Source organism: Silurus meridionalis, chromosome 10 (assembly GCF_014805685.1).
Source record: "Silurus meridionalis isolate SWU-2019-XX chromosome 10, ASM1480568v1, whole genome shotgun sequence".
NCBI lineage: Eukaryota > Metazoa > Chordata > Actinopteri > Siluriformes > Siluridae > Silurus > Silurus meridionalis.
In genome coordinates, this window is record NC_060893.1 from 10,477,773 (window position 1) to 10,504,144 (window position 26,372).

Below are 26,372 nucleotides of genomic sequence, written 5' to 3' on the forward strand. Positions count from 1 at the left end.
ATATATATATATATATATATATATATATATACACAGTACAGACCAAAGGTTTGGACACACCTTCTCATTCAAAGAGTTTTCTTTATTTTCATGACTATGAAAATTGTAGATTCACACTGAAGGCATCAAAACTATGAATTAACACGTGGAATTATATACATAACAAAAAAGTGTGAAACAACTGAAAAATGTCATATTCTAGGTTCTTCAAAGTAGCCACCTTTTGCTTTGATTACTGCTTTGCACATTCTTGGCATTCTCTTGATAAGCTTCAAGAGGTAGTCACCTGAAATGGTCTTCCAACAGTCTTGAAGGAGTTCCCCGAGAGATGCTTGGCACTTGTTGGCCCTTTTGCCTTCACTCTGCGGTCCAGCTCACCCCTAAACCATCTCGATTGGGTTCAGGTCCGGTGACTGTGGAGGCCAGGTCATCTGGCGCAGCACCCCATCACTCTCCTTCTTGGTCAAATAGCCCTTGATGCCTTCAGTGTGACTCTACAATTTTCATAGCCATGAAAATAAAGAAAACTCTTTGAATGAGAAGGTGTGTCCAAACTTTTGGTCTGTACTGTGTGTGTGTGTATATATATATATATATATATATATATATATATATATATATATATGTATATATATATATATATATATATATATATATATATATGTATATATATATATGTATATATGTATATATGTATATATATATGTGTAAAATAAAATAGATTAAAAAAAAGTGTTATTTCAAAAAAAAGAAATATATATATATATATATATATATATATATATATATATATTTCTTTTTTGAAATAACACTTTTTTTTTTTTTTATCTATTTTAGGTTAGGTTAGATTATGCCATTGTACATAGTACAGAGCCAATAAGATGCAGTTAGCATTAAACCAGAAGTAGCTGTATACATGTGTGTGTGTGTGTATATATAGATTATTATTATTATTATTATTATTATTATTATTATTATTATTATTATTAGCTTACATCGTGTAGTATCTGCTATACAGGTCCCTGTAGACACATTAGAATGAGAGCATACATATAAACATGCCAGCACAAATGTCAGAGCTGCTGTTATAGAAAATTCCTTAACAACTGCCCAATAACTTTCGTGAATTCAAAAGCACTGTGGTATTATAGAAGAGTTTGTGAATAGAAAAGTGATTTAAAAATTGTTTTATATTAATAGTGCTTTTGCTTTTACTTTTCTTCCATGAAATAAATCTATCCAGGTTATACACAATTATTTTTTTTTATATCTGTTACTACTACTTTTTTTACACTTGTTTACATTTACGTTCAGACCAGTTAAGTGTTTATCATATTTTTACCTGTCGTTATAAAGTAGAGATTGTACTATGTACAATTAAGAGCAATTGTTGGATGATCTCTCTATTTGCTGTGCTTTGGAAAAGGTGATGGTCATAGATTCTAAGACTTACTATATATTTCCAGAATCAGTAGTTATGGACAGTTAATGATTAGTATTTGTCTGTCACCCAATTACATGCACACACAAGATATTTATTCATAGGGAATAAGTGACCCTGTGTGACATGTTACTGCATATATTGAGCAGTTTATACTGTCAAAAGATTTTTCCCCACTGGGGTTTGAAAAAGAGATCACTTCACTGACTTGCAGATTTCAGAAGTCTGACATGCCAACATCTTTCCTATATTTCACCTGTGTGATAAGAGCCGACATTGTGTTCCTGCACTAAAACTAGCTTCGGAATGGCTGGGTAGAGGCTCTGAATGCAAACCCTTCTCAATCCTCCCCACCCTTCTCTCTCTGTCCAGTCTCTGAGGTGCTGGATGACAGGATAATTGGATAATTGCATTCTGGCACATGCGTCATTTAAATTGAGTTACATAGGTCTTTCTTCCCATGGACGTATCAGCATTATCCGAGTAGACCCAGTGGTGTCTAGATGGGAAGTTATACCTCTCTTTCAGCATTTCCATTGCCTTCACATCGCAAGCAAGGGGGAAGATAAACGAGTAATTACTGTGCACGGTACCCAACTCATAATACCTGCGATTTCAGTGATATAGCTTACCTTTACATCTAGAACTTTTTTTACTGTGCATTCAGCCTGTCTTTGCCAGGATGCTCTGTCTTATGTTAAGATTCCTTGAGTATAGTTATAGGTTGCTTCTATTAGCCCCCATCACATTTTAGGTGTCTAGTGAGAGATTTGCATTTTTTTTATAGTCAGGTAAGAAATCTAAGTTGGTCAAGATGAGGGCATCTGCCAAATGCTGCAAATATAATGTAGTAATATAAAAAAATAATAATTTAATAAATATTAGGTGTCAAAAGCATTAAAAAATTTTTTTTTCCATTTTCATCTTCTTTAACTTCATTACAGACTATGTTCACAGACTGTGCAGACTTCTGTACAGACATCAGAATTTGGGTATCACTCCCTCCCACAACTCAGGTACCGGATCAGCCTGTTGGTGGCGCTGATAGTAGCTCTGTTGCACAGAATTATGTTTCTCAACATTTCTCAAGCACCATTAGTCTTATATATGACATTCTTCCCCCCTCTCTGAATCTCTGGTTTGCTTATAATCTTATACTTTGGTTTTGATAAATACTTTTCAAACAATATGGACTCTACATGCGAATTATTTCTAGAAAGGTGGGAGTATAATTTGTTGTTAATGGGGTGACAGGGTTAAGTTTAAAAAAAAAATCTGTAAGAGAATTTTTGATAAAGACTTGATTAATAACGTGGACGCCATAACTCTGTAAGCTTTCAGCATTTTTTTCCCCACAGGTTGGGTTTAGAAGTTGTTCTCCTGAGGCTTGAATAGCATGTTTATCTGTGGTCTATTTTGGTTTTTCGTTTTCTGTACAACTTGGCAAGAACTGGCAACTAGGGCCACTATTTGTAGAGGCTGCTTGGACCCCTTTAGATCACTGCTTGTGGTGATAGTTGTCTTTTTTTATTTAGTTGTCTTTTTTATTTTCAAAAGCATTATGTTAAAGTTTCGTAGGTTCTTGAATGGCTTTCGTTATCATATCAACTAATCGCATTTTCATCAAAAGCAAAGGTACAGCAAAAAAAAAAAATAGAAATAGAAATTTAAGTGAGACATAAAACATTACGTAGGATAAGCAAATTTGTGCCTTATACTGTAGTACCTATTGCTAAAAGGAGTCAGTGGATGATGTCCTGTGACAGCAGAACACCATCCTGACTTCTCAGATGTTGAACCTCATTAATAGTTTCCCAAACACCAGTAAGTGAGTTTATTCACTGGTATAAAATGGCTTAAAACTGTTTGTCTGATTGTGCACAGAGTAAGAATGTACAGTGTAAAGATACAAGCCTTTATCAGATTTTAAAACAGATTTTAAAACGTATATAACCTATATATATATATATATATATATATATATATATATATATATATATATATATATATATATATATATATATATATATATATATATAATGTGTAAAATGAACAGCTGGTAAAGAATTGTCTCGTAGGCTCATATGTTCCTCCTTCTGTCTCCATAAGCATTTTCATGGTCAGTTTGCTACAGGCAACTCTCTCCATGCATTTTCACAGCATAAGTCTGAAATCGTTTCCAGATCTTAGCGTGGGGTTCCTTTGGTGTCACACTGTTACCTTCCACACCTGAGGGACAAAGCTGGTATCCAATAACTGTTAAAAATTTCCTGTCAGCACTTCCCCAGTTAAACAGAGCATTCCCTCAGAACATAGTCTTTCACTCCACACTGCCAAGAAGACTCTGGGCGATTGATGCGGAACAGAATGGGTTTTGATATGTTGGATAAACAGAATCAGGATTCCCACAGTGTTCGTGTTTGCTCCTCTACATATATAGTTTTTGAAGTGGGCTGCACCACAATTGTATAATTACTTTGAAATGATGCTAACCCTAAATACTATTAGGGTTATAGTTATGTAATTGAGGTGGTATCAAAAGGTTTCAAGACTAGCTCGGTGTTTACACACTATCACCTTCAAAATAGTCCCCTTGCACAGCAACATAGCGCTCCTGCCACTTTTGGATTACATCCTAGTCTTTTTACTATAATACAAAAGCTTTTGATTCTATTTCCTAACACAGTGTGATGGTTTTGGGTAGGTACAGAAATATGTAGTATAATTTCTATTTTGTGCTCTCATTTTATGAATCCCTGTCGATTTGCTTTCACCATAGGAGCACCTTTCTTTAAAGAAGTACATTGTAGACATCGTGACGGACACCAGCGTGTCTCCTGAGACGAACCACAATGGAGAGGAGAGACAGAAAGCTCGGAAAAAGGCAAAGAAACTCCGTGCACGGATGAACTCAAGGTGATCGTCTCTTCTCCCCCCCCCCCCAGTCTATTCTGGCTTGTGTCATCATCTCTTTTTCTCTCTGTTTCTCTCCTCTCCCTTTGCCCCTCCCTCCCTCTGTCTCTCCCTCCTTCTGTCTCTTCTTTTACTCACTTTTCGCTGTTTCTCTCATGCGTGACAGTCACTCATATGGCTAAAGGACAGTATTGCATATGTGCGAGAGCTTTATGAGTGACAAGGAGATGGAGAACAGAGGCACTGTGCATCTTGGCTGTCTGCAGAGCAACACTGATGAGCTTAATTTATGGCCACTTTGTGTGATTGGGAAGGAAAAAGTGAGAATCGATCTGGAAGGTTTGCTCGCTTTCACCTGTTAAGAGCTTTTCTCCTAATTGGTTGCCACAGCCCTGCCAAAACTGAAGCCTCCTCTGGTGTACAATGGTATGTTAAAGTATGTGTAAACCATGCCTGTTTTTCTTTCTCCTCTCTATTGATTTTTAAATGAAGTATCAAAGAAAATCAATAGTAATCAACAAATAGGAGGCAGGGTGCCTCAGTGTCAAATCCTAGACCTGGGCGCTATAAATTTTGCTCCTTGTCACAACCGTAGTGTGTGGTTGTGTTTTACTGTGACAAGAGGGAGACAGATAGAGAGTTGAGACACATACAGTAATTTTTCATGGTGTTGTAAAAAGGAGTCAGGAGAGATTAAGCTGTTGTGGGTGTGACTAGCCAGGCTGAGCTCAGTCTTTAATTCTCTATTGTCCTCCCCATACACCTCTATGAGCAGCTATATTGGGTTGTATTGTATTGAATAAGCAGCAAGAAATGTAATATCTATTCTAGCCTAGTTTGAAAACAGATAGCCTTTAGTTTGAAGTTAAACTACTGCAAATTCTATGCTAGCGTAGTTTTAGCTACATTGACGGCACATCTCTTGCTCGGATTAAGTATATGTTTTTTCTTTTTTGTTGATACCAATTTCCCCCTGGTGCTTATACAAAACTCAGCAACCTACTGATTTGAGGCCGAGCTGGGCTTCATGGGATTTTGCATTATGCTGTTCACCACTAGCAATAAACTTACATTGAGTTTTTGGTTATCCGCGAGTGTGGTCATTGTAAATGAGCCTAAATTGCAGTGACGTGCACCTTCCCTCTCAAGCACGTATTTACGTTTGTCATTTTGGCTGAGGGGCTTACATTTATCTCATTTATACAGACATAAAGAAAACGCCAAACAGTGCGTGTACCTTTTTATTTATATATATATATATATATATATATATATATATATATATATATATATATATATATATATATATATATGTGTGTGTGTGTGTGTGTGTGTATATATTTTTATATAAATGTATAAAATACATAAATTTTTTATTTTTATATATATATATATATATATATATATATATATATATATATATATATATATATATATATATATATATATATATACATTTGCAATTACATGTGTTTTAATGTTAAATACTCTAAATGGATTTAGTTTTCACCGATATCCTGGTACGCAATTTAAAAGTTTTTCTAAAAAGGTAACAAATGACGTTAATTTTAAGAGACCCGTCTTATTTTGTCTTGTATATTCAGTATTGCTCTTTACTTAATAAACAATAACAAAAAAGTATTTATCCACTTACTCGATTAATCGGTAAAATACTCGATTAATAAAATAATAAAGCTACAGCTCTACTGTGACCAACAGTGGAGTTTCCTTGCAAGTTTGTTGTTGCATTTCTGTGAGTTGGAGATTTGGTCAGGATTAATAATGTCCTCAATGCTGAGAAATGCAGTCAGATAGTTATCCTTTATGCAATACCATCAGGGAGGCATCTGATTGCCTCCAAATTTATTCTGCAGCAGGACAACGACCTCAAGAATATAGCCAATATCACTCAGCCCTGTCTTCAGCATAGAGAAGAACGAGGAGTCCTGGAAGTGATGATTTGGCCTCAACAAAGCCCTGATCTCGACCTTATTGAGTCCGTCTGGGATTAAATGAAGAGAGAGAAGGATCTGAAGCAGCATACATCCACAGATGATGTGTGGTTAGTTCAACATACAGTTAAGGAACAATTTGCGATTACACCCTGCCGGTACTTAAATAGCCTGAGCTAACCAGCCTCATGAGTAGATTGTCACGTTTTTTCAGCTTGGTTGATACTATAGCAAGATTTTAAATAAATCTTATGATGATTTTTAGTCACTGCCACAATTATTTTATCTTCGAAAAAATTAATTAGAACAGGTTTCCAGTTAAAGTTGCTTAACAAGCTCCTGAGGGATGGCTTTTACACGGTAAACATGGTCAGGCTGGGCTTGATCATTAATATCTCAGCAGCCCAGGCTGGTGAGTGGCACTCTGCAGGGCTGGAGTTGAGAAAGTGACAGGCCTGAGCCCCCTCTGCTCGCTGCCTGAGCTCTGGAGCGCCAAAGCTGAGAGAGAACAGGCACTTGCGATCATAAATCACTGCCGCCTTTGGTCCCGGCACGGCGGGGTTAGCGGCTCCACTGCTGGGTGGAAATGAGGCATTTTATAGGTGCACAGGGTGGTGTTTGGAAAAGGCAAGAGAGCTTTTGACAGGCCTCCCAGGTTGCCCTGTCCCCTATTGTCATCGTTAAGCTCTTTTAGTCCTGGCCACAGTTGAACTTTGGACAGTCGTGTTTTTTCGTTTTTAAACTAAGAACTTTGTATATTTTTCAGATGTATTGCTTGTGTATTTTCTTTCTCATGTAAACATGGATGTAGCTATTGTCTCTTTCTTGCGTGTGATGTTTGGCTCAGTGTCTAGGTTGTCTTTTCACCAGGTTTGAAAACAGAGTGCTCAGTGTACAGGACCGCATACAAAGGGCCCCCTGTTTAATGCAAACCACTCTCATGAAGTTTACCAAAAAATCTCCTCTGGCAAGGAAAGAGGTGTCAAGCATGTGATGTGGACATACAGAAGTCGACAAAGGCACAGCGGGGGAAAAAAAAAAAAAAAAAACGCAGCTCCCTTTTTTCCCCCGCGACATATTTTATATAACGAAGGCTGCACCTGAACTATGTTTTATGACTCCGCCATCTAGATTACATTCGTGTCCTCATGTGCATTTGTAGAATTTATAGATGGGTCCCAGTTTGTTCCTTTTTGTACATTTTCCACAGCTCCAGTTCTAATTCCTTATCCGTCAGCAGTGAAGTTTCATGATTGAAAGCCTCAACATTAAAATACTGCTGCAGCACCTGGCCAAATCCTCTGTTACCAGTAGTGCCAAACCCCCGCATTCTCATTGCACCTCTTTTAAACGGATAAAATGTATTTGTTTTTTTTTATCCATCTGGACACGTGAACATTTTTTATGGCCCAGTGTAGGGGAGCGACTGTCTCAATCCAGCATGGGTGGAGGTGAATGTTGGGGCAGATCGTGATGAATTGATTATTAGTTCTGCATTGTCTACGTGTAGCTTCACCCCCCTTTAATTCTGATTACTAATATTTATAACTCCCTCGCCCATTTAACAGGGCCTGCTGCCGGCACTGATTGATGGCCCGGCCATTGCACCCCGTTTAACCTGCACGGGTATAAAGCTGTCAGAGATGAATATTGTAATTCGGAGGATGATGAAGGGGCCAGGTATAGTTCAAGCCTTCCCTGAATGCTTCGCAGCATTCTTTATGCCGGTCTCTCGGAGGTTGCGGTAAATAATGCACCGTAGCATTAGGCTTTATTTTTTTGGCTGTACAGAGAGGGTGGTCTGTATAACCAGTGTCTGGATTAAATCCCCGCAAATTTAGATAGCCTTTGGATACTTTGGCTTTCTTTTTTTTTACTATAGAAATGTATCAAATATACTGTGTAATTTGTAATAACTCTTTTTATGTAACATTGGTGTGGGCTGGGGCAAAATAGTTTTTCCTTTCTTTAATTTTGGGGAGGTGTTGGTTAAGCGTGTAGGAAAGCGTGTCAGAAAATTTCATAGGCCAGAGTGACTACCAGTATTATTGTGGAGATTTTATGATGATCTTTAATGTATTTATTGTTCCTCCTAATGCTAGATTCATTTATTTTGTTATGCATTGTACAGTACAAACAAGTAAGCATTAGTTTTCAACAGATATCTAGCCTTTTAAAATAGCATTACTACTATCATAATGCCTTTTTTTTTATATTCATTGCTGTTGAAATTAAAACATTTGCATTATGTTGAATGCACCATTTTGTTGGTTGGTGGGTGAATCTAACAAATAATTAGGCTACGTTAATGAGTCAGGGACATTTTAGTTCGAAGGCCAACCTTTATCATCAAATACAGATTTGATAAGAGTTATACATGTATACAATTTTCAAAATATGTCTGCTGTTGTTCAGAGGGCCGTTCCAAATGTGGAGGTTGGCTGTAGTTTGCTGACCCATGGTGTAGACTATGAACTGGACCTACCTCTTATAAAAAGCTATTTTATTCTTCTTTTTTTTAATTTTTTTATTCTTAAAAAAAAAAAAAGAAGAAACTAAAAGATTGAACCCTGACATCATATTGAGGGGTTATATTACGTGCTACGTAGGACTCTGTGGCTTTTTTCCCGCAGCATTCCTGTCCTCTTGTGGTGTGTTATCAAATTCAAGTTTATAGTGTACAGACTGATTTATTCTCCTCTTAAAGATCAAGAATATAACTGTTTATCCGACATCTGCAGAAGACATTTAATTCAGATTTTTTTTTTCCCCCTTTACTTCTTTCAACTCGCCGCTGGTCACCCTGGTCACTAATTAAACCCTCAACTTATCATTAATTAATCATGCTAAGCCTGACTCACGTTTGGCATGCAGTAAAGTGAAAATTGTCAGTACACCTCTCGGAGCATTTGAACTCAACTTTATTGATGGGTATTTAAATTTAAGCCTCGATCGGCTGACAGATGAGGGCTGTTTTGGGATTAAATTACATTGGCAGCCCAAACAGAAATGCTTTTTAATCTGCTGCTAGTCTTAGACTTTGTCTGGAAAAGCAGTCTTTAAAATGGCGATATTAAAGATAGACGTGGCCCTGGCTTTCTGGGAACATTCATCGTTCGGTTCGGTCTTCCGGAAAGTGCCAGAGTTTATCAGCCGCAGGTCATCTCTCCCTCAGGTGGTTTGTCAGGAACTGATCGATCAGTCTTATCGGCGAGATGTAGGATGGACAGGAATCTGTCTTGCTGGCGGACCACAGCACAGCTTCCATGGTTGTTTGCTGCTCCCCTCAGACTTAAACATCATTAGCATTTAAAACTAGATATGTAAAGGGAACTTGTTTGTCTTCTCATAGTTTGATTTGTGTATAACATTTGTCTGAATGGGTTTTGTCCAAGTAAACATTTTACTTGTTTGTATGCGACATTCGATTTTCTTTTTATAGAACTTCTGAAAGCAGCTGACAGGCTAAATAAACAGTTTGAGACACAGATTGACCTGCTGATCTTTTCTTTGTTCTCCCTGTCCTCTTATCACCTCATGTCCTCAGGCTGACATGTGTAGGAGATCTCTCTCTCTCTCTCTCTCTCTCTCTCTCTCTCTCTCTCTCTCTCTCTCTCTCGCCTTCTCCCTTGTGCATGCTCTCTCTGTCTCTGTCTCTCTCGCTCTCTTCCTTGCTCTCTGACTCTCTCGCTCTCTGATGGACTGTTCATCTTTTTCCTTTTCAGAGCTAAGGAGTATGAGACATCCATGGAGGCGAAGATGCAGATTCCAGATTCTCCTTACAAGGCCAAGTAAGCTGCCAGCTCTGGTTATAATGAATGTACACCCACACCTGAGCTGTATCTACAAGTATTTGGCTTGCTCCTATCTCTGAAATGTTGTCTTTTAAGCCCTTCACACCCTACACACACTTAACACCTACCAAAGTCTTGCATCAGTCAAGAGTGTTTGTATAAAATTCTGTAATAAATGTGGTAGACCAGGCACACTTTTTTTTTTTTTTCCTGTAGTGTCCCATTCCGGATTTATGAGGTTATGGCCTTCATTTTGTGTGTGTGTGTAGACTTCAGCGACTGGTGAAGGACTTGGGAAAGCAGCTGCAGGGGCAGGACAGTGGCCAGTGGGCCAACAACAAAGTGTCTGGTTTGGACAGAACCCTGGGTGAGATCTCGCGCATTCTGGAGAAACAGGTACCGTATTTGGATTAGTAAACACAACTTCCCATGAAATATTGTTTTGAACAATAGATAAACAATAGATAATGCTGATTGTGCTGCTGTTCTTTAGGTCCTCTCTGACTATTGGCCCTACTCCTCGGGCTATTATGAATAAAGTGAAGCATCGTAGGTCTCCGTATGATCACAGTTTGCCACAGAAATTTGCCCTATAGTTGGTTAACATTGTGTGTTTGTGCGTGCCTGCCTGTGTGCAAGGATTTGAGAGGGAGATAAGCCCTCCTGGCTGCTCTGTGTGCAGACTCTCCTAAACCACACAGCTTTGGCTGAAATCCTCCCTGTCTCACAGTCTGCACCGAGTATCACGTTCTTTCCCCAGCTCTTTGCCCTTGGTTATTTGAACGAGGTAACGAGGGCCAGATTAGTTGCATGTTTTCATTGCAGCAGATGTTATTAATTGAGCAGCTACCCATTTGTTCAGCAGCCAAGCATGTTTTCCAGTCTTCCGTCTGACCTCGCAGGCCTTGCTGGTGCACATCGCCGCTTCGTGCAATAACCTGCCGCTTTTGTCGACGTAAATATTTAACCCAAACGGAGGGGAAGAAAAGGAAACTGCAACAGAACCTTTAAAAGTGTATGTTTTGGCTGGGGGATCTGTTCCCCACAGTGATAATGGCACCTTGCATTTTTCCCATGAGCCACCTGTATTCTGTACAAGAAAACTTTACAGCGCTTTACAGTATTCATGTTTTGCTGCTTTACTTTTTCTTTTTCCAATTTCCATTCCAATTAATGTACATTCTTTGCACAGGCATTACTTCCTCTTGTCCTGTAGTCAGCCAAAGGCCAAAATTTGTTGCAATTCTTTATGACTGGTTGATCAATACTGGGTTGGGTAGATGGCTCACGTTTTGCTTTTTGTACAAAGGAAGGAAATTAGCTATCCTAGCAAGTGGCCCGCTGTAAAAGTCCTAGATGTGTGTATGGGCGGGAGGATGGGATGTTGATGGTGTCACTGCACTGGCTATAGGGAGGGGATGCTAGATGGTAATGGATGAAGGGATTCCTCCAGGGAGAGGGCAAGTGGCAGAGCAGGCTGGTAAAGCCATGCTAATGGGAGGAGAAGGTGGAGTCTTGCCGAGAGCAAAAAACTGGTGGAGAAGACCTAACTGACTCTACTTAGAAATGTTTTCCTGTTTCATATAAAATTATTGTTTTTAAGGGTTAAAATGTCAAATTAATCTGAATGTAGTTGTTAGTTTTCCATATTTGCATTGGGGTTGAAATGAGCCTTTTAAAGCCTTATAAAGACTTCTGTGCTGTTCAAGACGTACATGCTCACCATCATATTTGAATGTAGTAAGGTACAGACACCACTTTGTACACTGTGCCCAGAATAGTCATATCTAATCTGATTAAACACTTTTTATTTGACCTCTCCAAACCAAATAACTGTCAGTGTTATTTTGTTAGACGCTTTTTAAGGCTGCAGATTCCCTCCTGAGTTCGTGTTTTCTCTCATGCTATCCCAGAGGCCTTGTGGTCTCTCTCATACCGACTGGTTGTGGACTTTTCCACAGAGACCTGCCTTTGAAGATCCCTCTGTTGCTGTTTTTCCAAGTCAGCAGGAATAGTGAAGTGCTTGTGGAAATGTCAGTTCTTCGAGATTTTCCTTGGGCTCTTATGGGGATAGGAGTCTCTCCGTGTTGTATCTGGACTTCATTTGAGCTGTCTGTCAAACCGCGCGGATTCCTTTAGCCAAGACCGGCCCGTGCCCAAAGCCGCGTCACAGGGCTTGTGTGTGAACCAGGCTGCTTAGGCACTTCCTCCTCTAATCCCTGGACAAAGTCAAATAAATATCTGTCTCCTTCAGCATGAGGCGTCTACCCACAAGCCACTCCGGCTGCTCAATTTCAGTCAGGAGCGTTTAGATTATTTGACCTAACAAGCATCTCTCGTGTCACAGACTCACCTACAGATTTGTTTTTACACAGTCACCGTATCTGATTCAGTCTTCACTTTCTCAGCTAATTCCTTGAACAACACCCGACGTTGCACCCCCAACCCCCACACCCACCCAACGCAGCACTGCTTCAGCTTTGACCATGGGCTCCGACCCCTGCTTGCCTCTCCCTCTGAGGCCGCTAATGGTTTATTTTGTGTCAAACCAGGTTTCATTTTGACTCGCTGGCAAGTGACCGATCCAAAAGGGTTAATTTTTTTTTTTTGGTCGTTGTTGTTTTAAGAAAGGTCTGGACAGTCCTCTATTCTTTGGCTTTACCTTACAGCTGCTTACCTTGGTCGAATGACCTCATGTATTTACACGGAGTGCTGGCACATGTTTGTCACTGCTTTCAAATAAAGGGTTTGGAGAGACATACTACATTTATGACACTTCAGGGACTATCAGGACCATGCTGGAGGCAGTGGGCTGCCACTATTTACATTTTCATTTGCCAGCTGTCAGGGACTGGTTTCGTTTGGTGACCAACTGGTTGCTTTTCGTACCTGATCAAGGGGCCCCTGAACATAGCAAAGGTTTGTTGAGAGGTGGGGGGGTGTCTTGTTCTTTGTCTATAAATCCCACGGTAGAAGACCTCATATTAGAACGGGTCAGATTTAAGTTGGCTTATTCACAGAATGTTGATGACTTAAAGGGTGTGGACATGCTGCAGCTTTCACATCAATATAGTGGTAAGTGGCTCTGAAAGGGAAGTGTGGTGCTGACAGATTTTGACATGGTTAGTATTGTTTTTAGTAAGACACCTTGGACACACTCTCTAAGTCCACTAGGAGCCAAATACCTTAAATCAGTGTTTTCTAAATACATTTTTTTTTCCGGATAAAACTTAATATGACTGTTGCGAAGTACATGTAATGCGTTACTGTACTTAAGTAGCTTTTTCACGTATCTACTTAACTGACTTTTAATTTCACTACATTTCAAAATCAAATATCTTACTTTTGACTCAACTACATTTTTAAAAAAGTCTGTTCCTTTTTTTTTATTTATGAGTGGATAAAAGCATAACTGGTAAGGTACGCAGCAAGGCACCAATCAGGGTAGAGCTCTTTTTTTTTACTTTTGTTTGTCGCTTGGTGGTACCTGCTTAGCACAATTATACAGTTCAGTATCAATTCAACAGCAAGCAGAACATTTAGAGATGATTGAAGAAACTACAGCACCTGTGGCCTTATTTGAGTGGATTTATTTTTGGAGGTTTTTGAAAAGAAGGTTTTGGGCTGATAATAATTTTAATAAATACGAATCAGTGTTTGACCCATTGACATTCTATTAATAGACTGTTGTGCTGAGAGTAACATTTCACATAATCTAAGTTGATTAAGTAAGAGTCTTATGACAAAAATTATAATAGGAACATTAAAGCCATAATATATCACAGTACTTTGGATACGTTAGTTAATTTAAAGGCAAATACTTTTGTACTTTTACTCAAGTAAAAGTTTAAAGGGAGCACTTTTACTGGAGTAATATTTTTCTAGTGTATCTCTATTTTAACTCAGCTACTGTACATGGTTTGTGTACTTTCCACCACTGTATGATGGTATGTCCCAGAAAACCATGTCGGACTAAAAGTAGAACCAGGCAAACATTAAAATATGCACCACAGGGAAACCAAAAATGGGAAACACCACTTAAGATGTGTGTGGTGTATGTGATTGGAATTGTTTCAGCTACTGATGCTAGATTTAGGTCTAGGCATATTGTCAAATAGCTGAGCGAAAAATCATCAGTGGGAGGTTTTCCTACGAGTATATTAGACAAATGTGAATGTGTAGAGCAATAATCACATTTAGTCCAACCCATTTTTCCTTTTTTCGCCTGAGCTAATTCATTCCCATGTTAAACTGAATCGAATTGTAAAGAGCCTTGATTAGAAGTGTCAGGTAGGTTGAGGTGTGTGTGTGTGTGTGTGTGTGTGTGTGTGTGTGTGTGTGTGTGTGTGAGCAGTGTAGTGTAGAGGCCCTTTCACTCTGAATCCAGCTTGAATGACGGGCAAAGCCACACAGGGATTAGCACTAAAGAAAGACACTGGACATAGTGATGACATTCACTGTGCACCTTCAGTTAGGTAATTTTCCAGCTCTAATTCCTGGACTAATTCTTTTGTTCCACTTGGCTCTGCATTGCATGTGTATTTGTTTCTAGTTAATTCTTGTTTTCCCCTCAGGTATAGGTTGTGGTAAGTAACAAAAAACCCTGATGACAAATGCATTTGGATGGCATGTTTTAAATTATATTAGAGTAAAATATCAGAAAAGTTGGTTCCCCAATTTGTATATTACATATAAATCGGATCACTTGCAATTACAAGATGAATGCTTTTGTTTTGTTCGCTAGTCTTCATGATGCCAAAGTATTATATCTACTCTGGTTTAATGTTCACCCTGAATTTACCAGGAAAATCCAAACTGTACAACAGCTTGAGATTTTCTTTACTTTAAAAACACCACCCTGTGGTTTCTGTGGTCCCTTTGATTTTGTGCCTCAGTTGTCACTAATGAATGGTGGTCCTTTCTTTTACATAAACCAAACTCCAAACTGTTTCTCGTTCGAAATGAACCGTCACAAATCATCCTTTACTGTATACTTAGCTCCATTCCATTAAGCCATGTAAACAATAAAATGCTACAGATCTCTTGTTGTGGTTTTCTGCTTGTTCCCATTTTCTCTGATTTTAACTTGGGCCTCTTGAGGATTTTGTTTATTCCCTTTCGTGTGTTTCCATATCTCTGTTTGGCCCGAAACGTTGCCTCTGTATGCTGGCGCTCTTGTTCGTTACGAGCCGGAACTGTAAAAATGAAGTTTACTTTTGGTGCTTGAGCAATATCGGATAAGCCTAGGATGCAGTCTTGGTGGACCACTCAGTGAACTAGTCCTCAGCCAGTTGTTATCAGTCTGTTGTTACGACAGCTTGCAACTCATCCTATCCTTTTGGCTTTAAAGAGACTAATTAGAGTAATTTTTCCTAAAGGATAGAAACAAACGGACACATCCACCCCGACCTGCTATTTAGCCTCATGCTCACCCCACCCGTGCACTACTGTCCTGATCAGAGCATAGAGCAGCTGTCTGGGCCTCTGATTAGCCTGGGCTAAAGTGGACACCAAGGATAATAATTGGATAAGGTTTTCAAGCAGTATAATTCAGGTTTGTTCCCTTCCTTCTACTCCCCCTTTTTTTTTTCCTTTTGCCCTCTCATCTGTCTTCAGGTCTTTTGTCTGAGGTCTGTGTTTTGAGAACCGGAGCCTCTCATCCTATTATTCTGTCGTAGGAGTGTCTGCCAGGGACGGCTGAGTGAGGACTAGAATCAGAAATCAGCAGTGGATTTGGACGTCACTCATCGGCTCAATGTGTCGTGGCTTTTCGAATTTCTTAATACCTCAGTTTGTTGGTGCAACAGCTTTAAAACGTGTATAACAAGATGATGAAAGTTATCAAAAAAAGAAATTGATGAAGTAATGAAAAATAATGATTAATCAGGGTGGTATCAGATCAAATCTGTTGTGCACTTATCACAAATGCACACATTTTGGTTTTTCTGCTTTGGTGTAGTCAGAAGAACTGCTTCTTTTGACTACAGAAGTAACCGAATCCAGTCTGTGGATTTGTGAAGTGATGTAACCAAACTTAGATCCCTACACTGTTTCCTCCTTTACATTATAGTGATACTCACTTTCTCACGAGCAGGTGGTGATCTGCTAGATATGAATTGATACTAAATGTTGCACTTAGCAATATGTATATTAATACAAATACACACCTCTTTATTTTCTCATTAGCACAAATACTTTTATGGTTGGTTATTACTAGCGTCTGTCTATATTACATGCACTGTGCTGCATGCTGGTATCTGTCATTAAGCCAGCTGTAGGTGCTGTCAGATCTATTCCTCTGATCTGTGCTGCTCAAGTGGATACCAGGACTGTACAGGTCTTGTCTTAACTCTCCCTTGTCTCTATAAAGCGTTTCTTAAATGGGCCACCAGGCGCGGCCTGATCTTCCCTTGCCTCCGGCCAAAAGATCCTGTGCTGATGTGCGAGTCTAAGCCTAAGGCTGCTTAAGCCTCCCTCGCCGCTCTCGGCTCTGTTGACGAGGCATTGAGAGGAAGACAGCAGAGTCTCTTGGAGGCTGGTGGAGTCGACGCTGAGCTCCTTTTAATCACCTTTGCTGTTCAGCATGCACTGCCTTTGGTGTACCTGACAACCTGCTTGTTCCAATCTCTTAACCCTGCCAGGGTTCAGCCTTCTTTTGCCACCAAATCTTCAGGAATTATTCTTTGGCGGCAGCTGTGATTGACAGGAGAAGAGCTTATGTGTAATTTTGCAAAGCGATTCCACTGTTCAACGCTCAATATGTTCAGGCTTGTTGGCAGGTTTGCTATCCCTTGAACAAAAACAGCCTGAAGTGCCTGACTTGAGTGCTGTCACACAGCATAGGAAATTCTGACCTCATTAAGAAGTGGAAGTGATCGTCTCATCTCTCGCTAATGTCCTCTTCAGTCTGATAGCTAGATTTAATTTGTATCTGTTCTCTCCTAAATCATTTTCTGTTTTATTTCTAAATGTGTATATTTTGGTCTTTTTATGTTTATGATATTTTACTCGTAATTACTATGAATGCCCATTTTTACAGCGAGGTCAGCAGATGGGATATAAATATTTTTTTCCTTACCGAAAAAGGTTTAGTAATTTATTATTGGGCTGAGGATATGCTGGGTTTCACTTTTGTGGTCTTGGAGAGACTGCCAGCCTCTGAGATGGTTCTTTCCTTCATCAGCTAAAGCCCAAGAGGATCTGTGGATCTTTGTCTTACATCACATGACTCACTTAAAGGGTTCCCACTTTGAACTTGAAGGAATTTTATGATGCAAGTAAAAATGTCAAGTCTGTAAACAGTTTGATTTGAGAAGCATGTCAGTTAAATGACTGGTTTATGTCCTCTTTTAGACAAGGACACTCAGTCGCACCATATGAGTTTCAGGCACCGTTTGCTTGACCTCCTCTTAAAAGTTTTATCACTTTTATCTACGGTAAGCAACGAGCAAATGCCACGTTTGAAACAAAGCTTTTTTTTTTTTTTTTTGCTAATCTTAACCTGATAATGTGCAAGTACGTTTTTTTTTTTTTTTTCTCCCTGCTGTTTTTCCCAGCTATCCATGCCCTTGTATTCCCTAAGCTCTTGTTTGTCAGGCTGGACCACCCCTGCTTTGTGTGCAGGTCTGTGTATTTGTTGTCCTGCATCAGGGATTTGGTGACTTGAGGGGGAGCTGGAAATGGTTGCGCACTTTTGAGATTTAGCAGGAATTCTTTGGGGATCACTTTTTTCAGATGTCACTCTCAGTCCCTTTTGCAAATAGGGAGGTCGGGAGAGAAAGATGGGATCCTTACACAGTAAGAGCTATGCGATACCTCGACCTGTTCGCCTCTGCATGCATGTTCTTGACTGACTCTTTTTTTTCTCTCTCTCCCTCTCTCTCTCTGTGTTGCCTCTTGTCTTCAGAATAATGCAGATCAGGTAGCGTTTCAAGTGGGAGGGGGTTTGTCTGCACTGGAACAGATTCTGCAGGTAGTCATGGCCGCCTCCACTCCCACAGCCGTCCCACGCATTCCACTTAAGTGAGTATCAGCTCTTGCAAAGCCTTACACACACATGCTGTCTTTTCAGACACGATTTTAAATGTTCATATTCCTGTTTCAGCCCATTTGCTTTTCTGAAGCATTAACCTTTACTTCCGAACGCGTTCTATCAGGCGAAAACCCTTTCATGCTCCTTTCATTCACAACATTGAGATTTCATTTTTTGTTCCACAGTTAATTATTCATCATGATTATGTAATTAATTCGAGCTGCTCTCTTCTCTCTGTGCATGATGGGTAATCATAATCCAGGCTCACAAAGCAACTCAGGATAGTTCCTTGTTATCTAGAACCCCTTCACGGCAATAAATAGTTACAAATGCATAATGAATAAAGATGTTCTCTGTTTAGAAAAACAAAACGGGCTGCAGTGAAGTCATCCATTTCTCCTCCGCATTGCTGCCATGCAAAGGGACACATTTATCGGATGCGTCAAGGCGAAATGGAAGTGCGGTTTTAATAGTGGCAATGGAGTTTGTGGGGTTGGCCACTAGATAACCTCACAGAGAGAGAGCTATTTCCACTAGAGAGAGCCCTTAATGGACTAGAATGGCTTCTCTCTCCATCATTAGCATTTGCTTTTTTTTTTTTTCTCCCCCAAATATCCCCTAATGGAGGAATGTTACTTATATTTATAATGCTTTTACAGACCATCTAGTGTTTATTGATTTTTTTTCCGTTCTCTCTCAATCTCTCACGCTCTCCAGCTCTTTCTTAATCAGTCATTAATGTTAAAATATTTGAGAGGAAGTTTAAGATTGTAATGGATTTTTATGAACTGAACTGGAGTGAAGTTTTAAAGGAGGGTAGGGTTTGGTTTGGGGTTAGGTTAACCTGTGTGTGTTGTGCACCAGCTTGTGTGTCTATTGGCTCGAATGTTCAAACACTTCCGCTGTTCTCTTCTTTTGAGAGATCCACTTAACTGACTCAGAAGGTGGCCCAGATCTTTAAGGCATGTCTGTCATCTGTACTGGTCTGATACAATCGCACACCGAAGTACTTTTTTGTAAGGATTAAGGAATGTCCTCATTTTCACATCTTATCCTGGTTAAATTACTTCCCAATTTTGGCTTGTTAAAAAGTGTAACCTTCTTGATGAACCTTGAACAGCGGTGTGTTCACCAAGGATAAATAAGAATTCGATGTATTTATAAAGCGTAAATAAATGGGAATTTTTTACCCTTGAAAAATAAGTAGTATTGAGGACTCATTGATACCGTCTTACCAGCAGCTCACACACTGTGAATGGTGTACATTCAGTACTGGACACACTGAGGATGACCCAAGCTCGTTTGTGATCGGCAAGAAAACGAATTCCTACATCATTTTTCTTTTCGTACAGCCTTCACTTTCCTGAGGTTTCATTATGCTGAACCTGTGATAACCTTCCACATTAATCCTGTATGTCCAGAAGGCAGTGAAACCCAAACAGTCTTTTTGCCATCCTTCATTTTAGCCTCTGTCCTTCTCTCACTCCTACAGCAAGGTTTAGTCATTGTTGATGTAAACTGACCTTTGGACAAGCATTTTGCACTGTTTTGGAGCTCCATACTTTTTAAGAAAAACGATGACGAGATACTATAGCGTACACCACCGGAAAAGGGGTATGACATAAGTGTGTGCGCGCTAATCACTCTTCTTCATCTCTGGTTCATAATGGAACTCGACCGAGACACTAACCCTCACAACAGCTCTAGTTTATCTGTTTACTGTAATGCTGGCATATCGATCGCCTCCTTTCAGATAAGCTGAGTGATTTACAAAAAAGAACAACTGCGGAGATGCTGCTGGAATATTACGCCCCAGGGAGGAGAATTCCATCTTGTTAGCATTACATTAATGGGCTAATTCCAGCGCGAGGCTCCGTTAATGTCCCTGTGCTACACTGCGGCTCGGAGTGGAGGGTTGGGCAGCAGGGGGAGGAAATGGGGGTCGGATGTCTGGAGCAGGAAGGTCATTACGTTTGTGTGAGTAACGGGGTAAGGGAAGAACCTGCAACAACCCAGACATTAACCCACATGCTTGCTGTTTAACTCTACAAGACAAGGATGTAAAAGCACATGTCAAACCGTCACTCTTGTATATCCTGCTACTGTGATTTTCTTGTTAGTTACTTTTTTATTCTAAACCATTTTGTCAGAAAGAATAAACCCTGTTGATTCTGAGAACAGAAAACTAAGTTAGTGATCTCTGCTTTACACAGAGACATAGAGAGACGGAGAGCTCTTTCAAAATGCATTTGATGGAAATATTTTCCAATGTAATTGAGTTACTTGCCACTCTTATTAATCTCTTAAATTGGTTAGCCAGATGAGCAGATCATTAAAATTAGTAATAAAATTAATATTGCTTACTTTTTATCTCGATTTTCTACGCATGCCACATAACCTTGGCACGGTGATAAATAGATAAGAGCGTGACTCTTGCTCTACTGTAAGAGAGCCTCTTGTACGCGTTTATGCTGTAGAGAGTGCTGGATCCTCGGGGATGAGAAAATCAAGCACATAGATTAAGCTGTAAAAGTTTTTTTTTTAGATTTTTTTCTTCCCCTCTCTGATTCTTACCTCTCCCCCAGGGATGAAGTGTGTGTGTGACTGCACTTGGAGGTGTGTTTGCTATTGAGATGGGGTTTGTAGAGCATTAGAGCACTTCCTCCGGTCTTCCAGTAGGGGTCACTGAAGAGGAGTGAGGGGGAAGTGAGAGAGCTGGGCTCGAGACCAGGCTGCTGTCAGCACACAAGTCCGAGAACAGGGAATGGAGTATGATTAAGCCACAGCTATCCCAGTGACACACGCACTGAGCGATGGTGGGGGTCACTTCTAAACGGATTTTACAAACAACTTGAAGGAAATCAGTTTTTTCTATATAGACTGGAGACATTTGAAACTTTCTCCAAGGTCAGCAGGTCTGTGAAAAGTTTCGGAAATGGAGAACACTTTGCCCCTGTTTTAAGTGTGTCCCTACTTTGTGCTTGGGCATCCTGTTCTGTCTCACTTTCTGAGTGCTGCATTGCGAGCTCAGTGGCGCGGGGCTTCTTGTCACCTCACCTCCGTGTCACACGATGACTGAATGTACCCGGTGAAAGCTTCCACCTAGCGTGGTTTCATTTCAGGATGCCATTATGCCGCACACGCGCATGTGTGTACGCATGCTGTGCAGTGCGTGACAGAGCACTCGAGACTTATGCCCCGGCTTATGCCCAGCCAGTTGCAAAACACCGGGAGGAATGGATGTCTTGGAAGCAGTCATGATATCAGAAAAGATCAGTGGCAGAATCAAATTAAATGTCATTTGGATTGCAGTGAAAGAAAGAATTGTTTGACAAGTGCTAGGCAAAGGATTTGCTCTTCACCTTTTCTTTTTGGCTCTGGTGTTTCCCTTCCCTTGAGGCCCCCCTTTTTTTCCCTCCACTTCCTTTCCAAAAGCAGGTATTGCAGTCAGGCTGAGTACTTGTTCAGATTTCTGTGTTTTGCGTACGTCAAGCCTGAGTGGACATATAGGAGAAAGAGGGAGATTATATTGAGAGATTGGGAAATGTGAGCTTCTGGCCTGGGTCAGGCTATTTCCTGGTTGATAACCCAGTTACAAGGGGGTGCAGAAAAGGATCTTTACATGTTGCTGCTTATCCACCACATCCACAGCTCTGGTTTTGGGTGCTCTTTCTCCCAGTGAAGAGCCCCCATGTTCCCATGCGGCTTTGGTTTCCAGACCTGTACAGTTTAGTAAAAGACAAGTTTTGGGGCAAACGGGACATTTACAAGTGATACCCCCTCCCCTCCCATGCTTTCCCAGGAGGCTTCCCATCTTTCCTGCCATCTGCCTGTTGTCCCTGGGATACCACATGGATTTCAGGAATGGGTAAAAGGCATTTATCTGAGCCCAAAGGTCAGTCTAGTGACCCACTAACTAGGGCCACCCAGGCTGACAAAGATGCCCTGTGGGCCTGACGTACATGGTGCAAAGGTGTGGTTGTGGGAGAGGTGCTTTTTACCCTAAGCAGCCCTTTACTGTTTGTCACAGTGGGCTAATCAGAGGGTAGGTGTGCTTGGGTGTCTGAGGTTAAGCTGGTTAGAGAAGGTGAGGAGATTACAGTGCTTGTTATCTGCATCTCTTGGTCTTGTATTCTTTATCCCTTCCTCTTTATCTCCATTGCAATCTCTATCTCTCTCCCTTTCTCTCTCTCCCTTTCTCTCTCTCTCTCTCTTTCTTTCTCTCTTTCTCTCTCTCTCTCTTTCTCTCTCTCTCTCTCTCACACTTTCTCACTCACCACCGTCCCCCCCCTTCCTTCCTCTTCTATACTCTATGCTCCGACAGTGTAGGGTACCTTTGGAACTTAATCCTATGTCTACAAGATAAGGCTTCATTATGGCCAGATTAACAATGCGGCTGTTGTTTTTGGGGGCAGCCTACAGTCTGGTAGCAGAATAGGCACCGAGCACCGTGAGGCCGTCCTAAGGCCAGTGAGCATTGTCAGGCGCGGTAGTCTGTCAGGGAATCTCGGTGCAAGGAATGTTGCCTACACGAACGAGTGGCACATGTGGGCCACCGCTGCATTCTCTACGAGTAACACGAGAACAAGTACAATGGCACTTTACCAAGTTGCTCATCAAAATCTTTGACGCGAGCTGTCATCGTTAGGGAGAGGGGGCTTCGAGATTCCATACGCAGGCTCTGGTGTTAGGTGTCATGCTAATCACTCTCAGTTAGCCAAAAGCAAGCTGAAAAAAGCAACCGGGTTACAGCTTCCTGTTGCTGACAGGAGTGTAACAATTACAGTCATTTTAGCAGGACAGTGACAGCTACAACCATTTAATAATGTGTCTGGCATCAGCCAGTGAAGTTTAGTATGAGATTTCAGCCACAATAGTTCCCCAATAGAAATAGTTTCCCAGAAACCAAGTAGTTTCTTCAGAGGAACCAGGACCAGACAATATGTATGGAACTTGCTCTTTTGAATGTTACTAATTGGTCAATTCTTTAGAGAATTATTAACCCTATACCATATCGAATGAACAATAACAACAGCTTCAATAGGGTTTTTATTTTTACACAAGTGTGGAATCAGAAATGCCCAGTAGTATATTTTTAGTACCACAGAGGGTCTTGAGTTTTAAGTTCGTAGGTTTCTGAATTTTCATCATCTAGGTTTCTGAATTTTCATACAGCTAATTTTGGCAAAGCAAAAGATTTTGAATTAAAAATAACTTGATTATTTCAAGTTTTCTTTTTCCTAGCTGTGTTTTGACCACATGCTGATATCAGAACTCTTGTATGTTTAGCTTCACCTTTTGTTATTTTGCATACCGTCTTTAAAAAAAAAAAAAAAAAACAAACAAACAAAGGAGAATCATGATGGAGACGTATCTATAGAAGACAAATCAATGATGGCCGCACAAGCCAGGCAGGGTGGACCACACTGCAACTGTAGAAGTATTTGAGTAACACCACACCCAGTAAAATATGCAATAGCTTTGTTTCTTATGCATTGTTGCTTAGCACTAGGTCCTCACTACCCTTGGTGGCATTCTAAGTATCCAAGATATTCTACAATTGATGGGAGTAAAGTGTATTGTGTATTATCGAGTATGTACAAGGTAAAAGATGATTGTATATTTAAAGCTCTGAAAAGTGTAGCCCTCTTTAGCCATGCTCAATCTCCTAAATTGCTCTGATTTGTTGTATGTTGGGGTTTGATTCTATCACTAGGGTTTAGATGTGGGATTTGCCGAGTCGACAGCTGTTTTGACCTTTAATAAGATTATTGTAAAGAAATTAGTCGTGTGGTCTTTAATCTGCTGTTTAACCATGTGGGCCACCTGAGGGTCTGCCCCGTCGTGCCCGATCCTCCTGCATTCCTCACCATGAATGATCTTATAGGCATCAGATAACCTGCTTGTCAGGAACCTCGTAAACGTGCACCTAGATCAGGTTCACCATGCATTTTGCATGGGTTTTAGTATGTCAGCCTACTTAAATTGGACCAAATTAAAGCTATAATATGGCCGTCTCTTTGGGTATTATTCATTTTATTATGGGATGTTAGGTGCCAAGTCTGGGCACAACTAAAGGTTTGTTAAGCATATCATTCAGACAAAAAGTACTTGGTGGTGGTTAATTTTGTAAATTTATTTTATTTGATCATGCCAGGTAAACTAACAGGTAATAGATGTTAAAACGGCAAGAGTTTATGCTTTTAAATCAACATTTATACGTTGCGGACCCTAAACACTCTGAAGCCTATCGCTCAATCCTTGTCTGGCCATTCGACACCACTGCTGCTTCAAAAATCAACCTACAATCAATATGGATACCTTAAATACCACGACAAGTGAAAAAAATTCAAAACGAAAATGTGCTATTGTCTTAAAACCAATGCTAATTCTGTCTTACGGGTGCACTCACTTACTTTGTTGGGTCAAGCTGAGAATGTTCTCGGAACCAAAGTGGATTTAAGACGGAGTTCCATAATCAGGGCTCTTTTTTCCACTGGAAAATCAGTGAGGCAGAGGCAATGCTGGTCTGTTGCCCAGAGTGCACAGTTCGGAGGGGATCTCATGTTTCTCTCCCCCGTTTACCGAACAGAGCCTGCAGTATCACTCCACTCACCCATAACCATCCCTCCCTCTCTGCCTCTCTCTCTGTGGTTCTGTTTCACTCCTCAATAGATAGCTTTCTATCAGTGCAAAAGAAACACTACACTGTGCGTGCTCTTGCGAATCAATGTTCTATGTGCTCACTGAGCGAGTGATTTTTAAACATCGGACATAAATTGAACCAGATCTCACTCAACACCCTGTCCCGAACATTTATTGTTAGTTTGGCAGCGACGAACAATGTAGATGAATATAGTCCACATAAAATAGGTACGTGTGTAAAATAGTTTTTTTTTTTTTTTTAAATAGTTAAAATGAGGAGCTGCAATCAAGTGGCTGAAAAATCACAAGGCTCAGATTGATGTGTGGAACACTTGGACACTTTCCCAGGAGTCCAGTCAGTTCGCCTTCTCCTCGCAGTCCCGTGCTGCATGGCTGATGCTTTTACGCCGCTATGTCAATACTGACACCGCTATCTCCCAGATCTGTCTGTCGGCGGTTTAAATATACATTCCTACTTTTGTCCGCGGGGTGGAAGTTATCGACAGGCCAAGACGTCCGTGGGCTGCCGTTATTTTTATTTTGTACGCCAATACAGTTCGACTGAAAACGCCAAACAGATGGCGACGGTTGCGGTAGATATCAAAATGTTTATGGCTAGAAATAAACACAGCCTACTTTAAACCAGGAAAGTCGGATTCCTTTCGTCCACACCACAGATAGGACCCCGCCACTCTGCTTTGGGTTAAAATATACAGTTGTCAGAAAATATTAACTGATGAAAGAAGGGAGTGGATTGGGTGGATGTTCTGCCAAAGTCAGAGTTGTGTGACTGGTCACTTATCAGCAGCATTAATCTGCTCTCGGGCTGGTGCACAGCAGACATAATACAGCGGACTGACTGACTGCTGACTGGCCTACAGCCGCTGACGGCTTGCTCCTTATCTCTGCACGTGGAGAAATAGAATAGAAAGGGAAGACAGGACAAGCAGTGATGGAGTGATTTGGAGGGACAGTGGTGGAAAGAATGATTGAGAAAGAAGAGGAATTGGACAGATTGAACAGGCTGGTTTCCTCCAGTCTTGTTATGCAGGTTAGAGTAAGAGCATGTTGACCTTTTCTTGAAAAAGAGTGTTGAGGGAGGGGGAAGGGGGGCTGCTGAGATGCTGTTCTTACATTCATTGTTTGTTATAAATGCATCCTTGAACTGTTCGGCTCTTGTATGTATTATTTACACCCTGAGCTTATAGTGTGTTTAGTAAAATTATTTATTTTTATTTGCTTATAATTCCTACCATTTTACATACTTGGTTTAATCGATAGTATGTAAAATAGAACCTGACCTAAACTGAACCGTCCTGCTCTACTAATGTTAACATGCTTGTCTTTAATACGTGGGCAGGACACAATGAACGTTTGGCTTAACTAAACTGAATCTTGTGTGTTTTTCAGGTCCCTGTATGCCACTGTGAATGTGTATTACCTGGCCTGCTCTCGATGCTACAGCAACTGCTTTTACGTTTTCTACAGCAACAAAATCGCACCTCTAATCGACCTCCTTCTCCACCAACTAACGGTAGACCACTTTTTTTTTTTTTTCCCCCGAATCATTTATTGTTCTACTGTTATATTTTTTT

General features: G+C 40.4%; 1 protein-coding gene across 1 annotated transcript in view; it reads left to right on the plus strand.

Moving 5' to 3' along the window:
• Positions 1–26,372, plus strand: part of scaper (S-phase cyclin A-associated protein in the ER) — a 95,700-nt gene that overhangs the window by 47,308 nt on the left and 22,020 nt on the right. Inside the window, 5 exon segments of the mRNA XM_046859062.1 lie at positions 4,221–4,357; positions 10,032–10,097; positions 10,370–10,496; positions 18,007–18,122; positions 26,188–26,311. Coding sequence (XP_046715018.1) covers positions 4,221–4,357; positions 10,032–10,097; positions 10,370–10,496; positions 18,007–18,122; positions 26,188–26,311 — 570 coding nt within the window.